Source organism: Selaginella moellendorffii, unplaced genomic scaffold (assembly GCF_000143415.4).
Source record: "Selaginella moellendorffii unplaced genomic scaffold, v1.0 SELMOscaffold_39, whole genome shotgun sequence".
In the NCBI taxonomy this organism is placed as follows: domain Eukaryota; kingdom Viridiplantae; phylum Streptophyta; class Lycopodiopsida; order Selaginellales; family Selaginellaceae; genus Selaginella; species Selaginella moellendorffii.
The window spans coordinates 1,671,543-1,672,503 of record NW_003314300.1 but is presented as its reverse complement, the minus strand read 5'-3'; the positions used below and the strand labels follow the sequence as shown (position 1 = coordinate 1,672,503).

At 40.4% G+C, this 961-nt stretch overlaps 1 protein-coding gene across 1 annotated transcript in view; it reads right to left on the bottom strand.

The window, feature by feature from the left end:
* Positions 1 to 530: 530 nt before the first annotated feature.
* Positions 531 to 961, bottom strand: part of LOC9659774 (universal stress protein A-like protein) — a 1,107-nt gene continuing 676 nt past the window's right edge. Inside the window, exon 5 of the mRNA XM_002978954.2 lies at positions 531 to 961. This exon is cut by the window's right edge and continues 1 nt beyond it. Coding sequence (XP_002979000.1) covers positions 893 to 961 — 69 coding nt within the window. The 3' untranslated portion in view covers positions 531 to 892.

Sequence of the window (961 nt, the reverse complement as noted above, 5' to 3'; positions counted from 1 at the left end):
AGAGAGAGAGAGAGAGAGAGAGAGAGAGAGAGAGAGAGAGAGAGAGAGAGAGAGAGAGAGAGAGAGAGAGAGAGAGAGAGAGAGAGAGAGAGAGAGACCTCGGAATATCAACTTAAGACTGTTTCATCATGCTAATGTGTTTTTCCAATTATTATTAGAGTTATTTATGCTGGTCAGTATTTTTATTGGAGTACATATGTCTCAAATATGGTTTATCATTTTGTCTGCAACAGCACATTCTTGTGAAGGAAGATCACCCATAATGAGGTGGTTCATAAAAACACCTTGTTTTCTTTTTCCAAATCATAGGGTTGCAAGTGCCCAGGTGATCACAACAATATATGTGAAGTGATTGGTGGATATCCTATGGTTTCCTTAGGCTAGCCAGGTTTTGTGTAGACGTCGAGGGAAATAGGATGGTCTGCGTTGTGGACTCTATTGCTATTATGGTGTTAGTGGGGGAAATACAGGTTCTAATGAACAAAAGATATGCGAGAGTAGCAAATGTTTGCAATTAAGAAATATCGAAGTATTGCAATCCAAATGAGCAATTGAACGAATTAAGCACGTTGAGCTACAATGTTCCCGATCACACTTTCCTGACAAGCGGGGGATAGTTGTCCGCGTCACACTATACTACAACTTAAGTAAAAGAAGGAATAAACTTGTGCCAACGATTAGCACCGATTATCAGCAAACTATTGTTTGAAAAAAGCTCTAGAAACTGTCCAAGTGTCGCTTTGAGGATCCATAAACACAGAATTTTGGTCCTGAACAAGCGAATCGATTTGCTTTCTGAGGGTAAACTTAAGAAAGTGCGGACTGAAGAACGCACCGCTTATAGGTCCCTCAAAAGAAAAAGAGAAAAAAGGCATTTGAAACACATAAAATCTTACGGGTGTGGAAGCTTGACAATAAGCACAGGGCATTCAGCATGCTGTGCAGCATAGTCACTCACGCT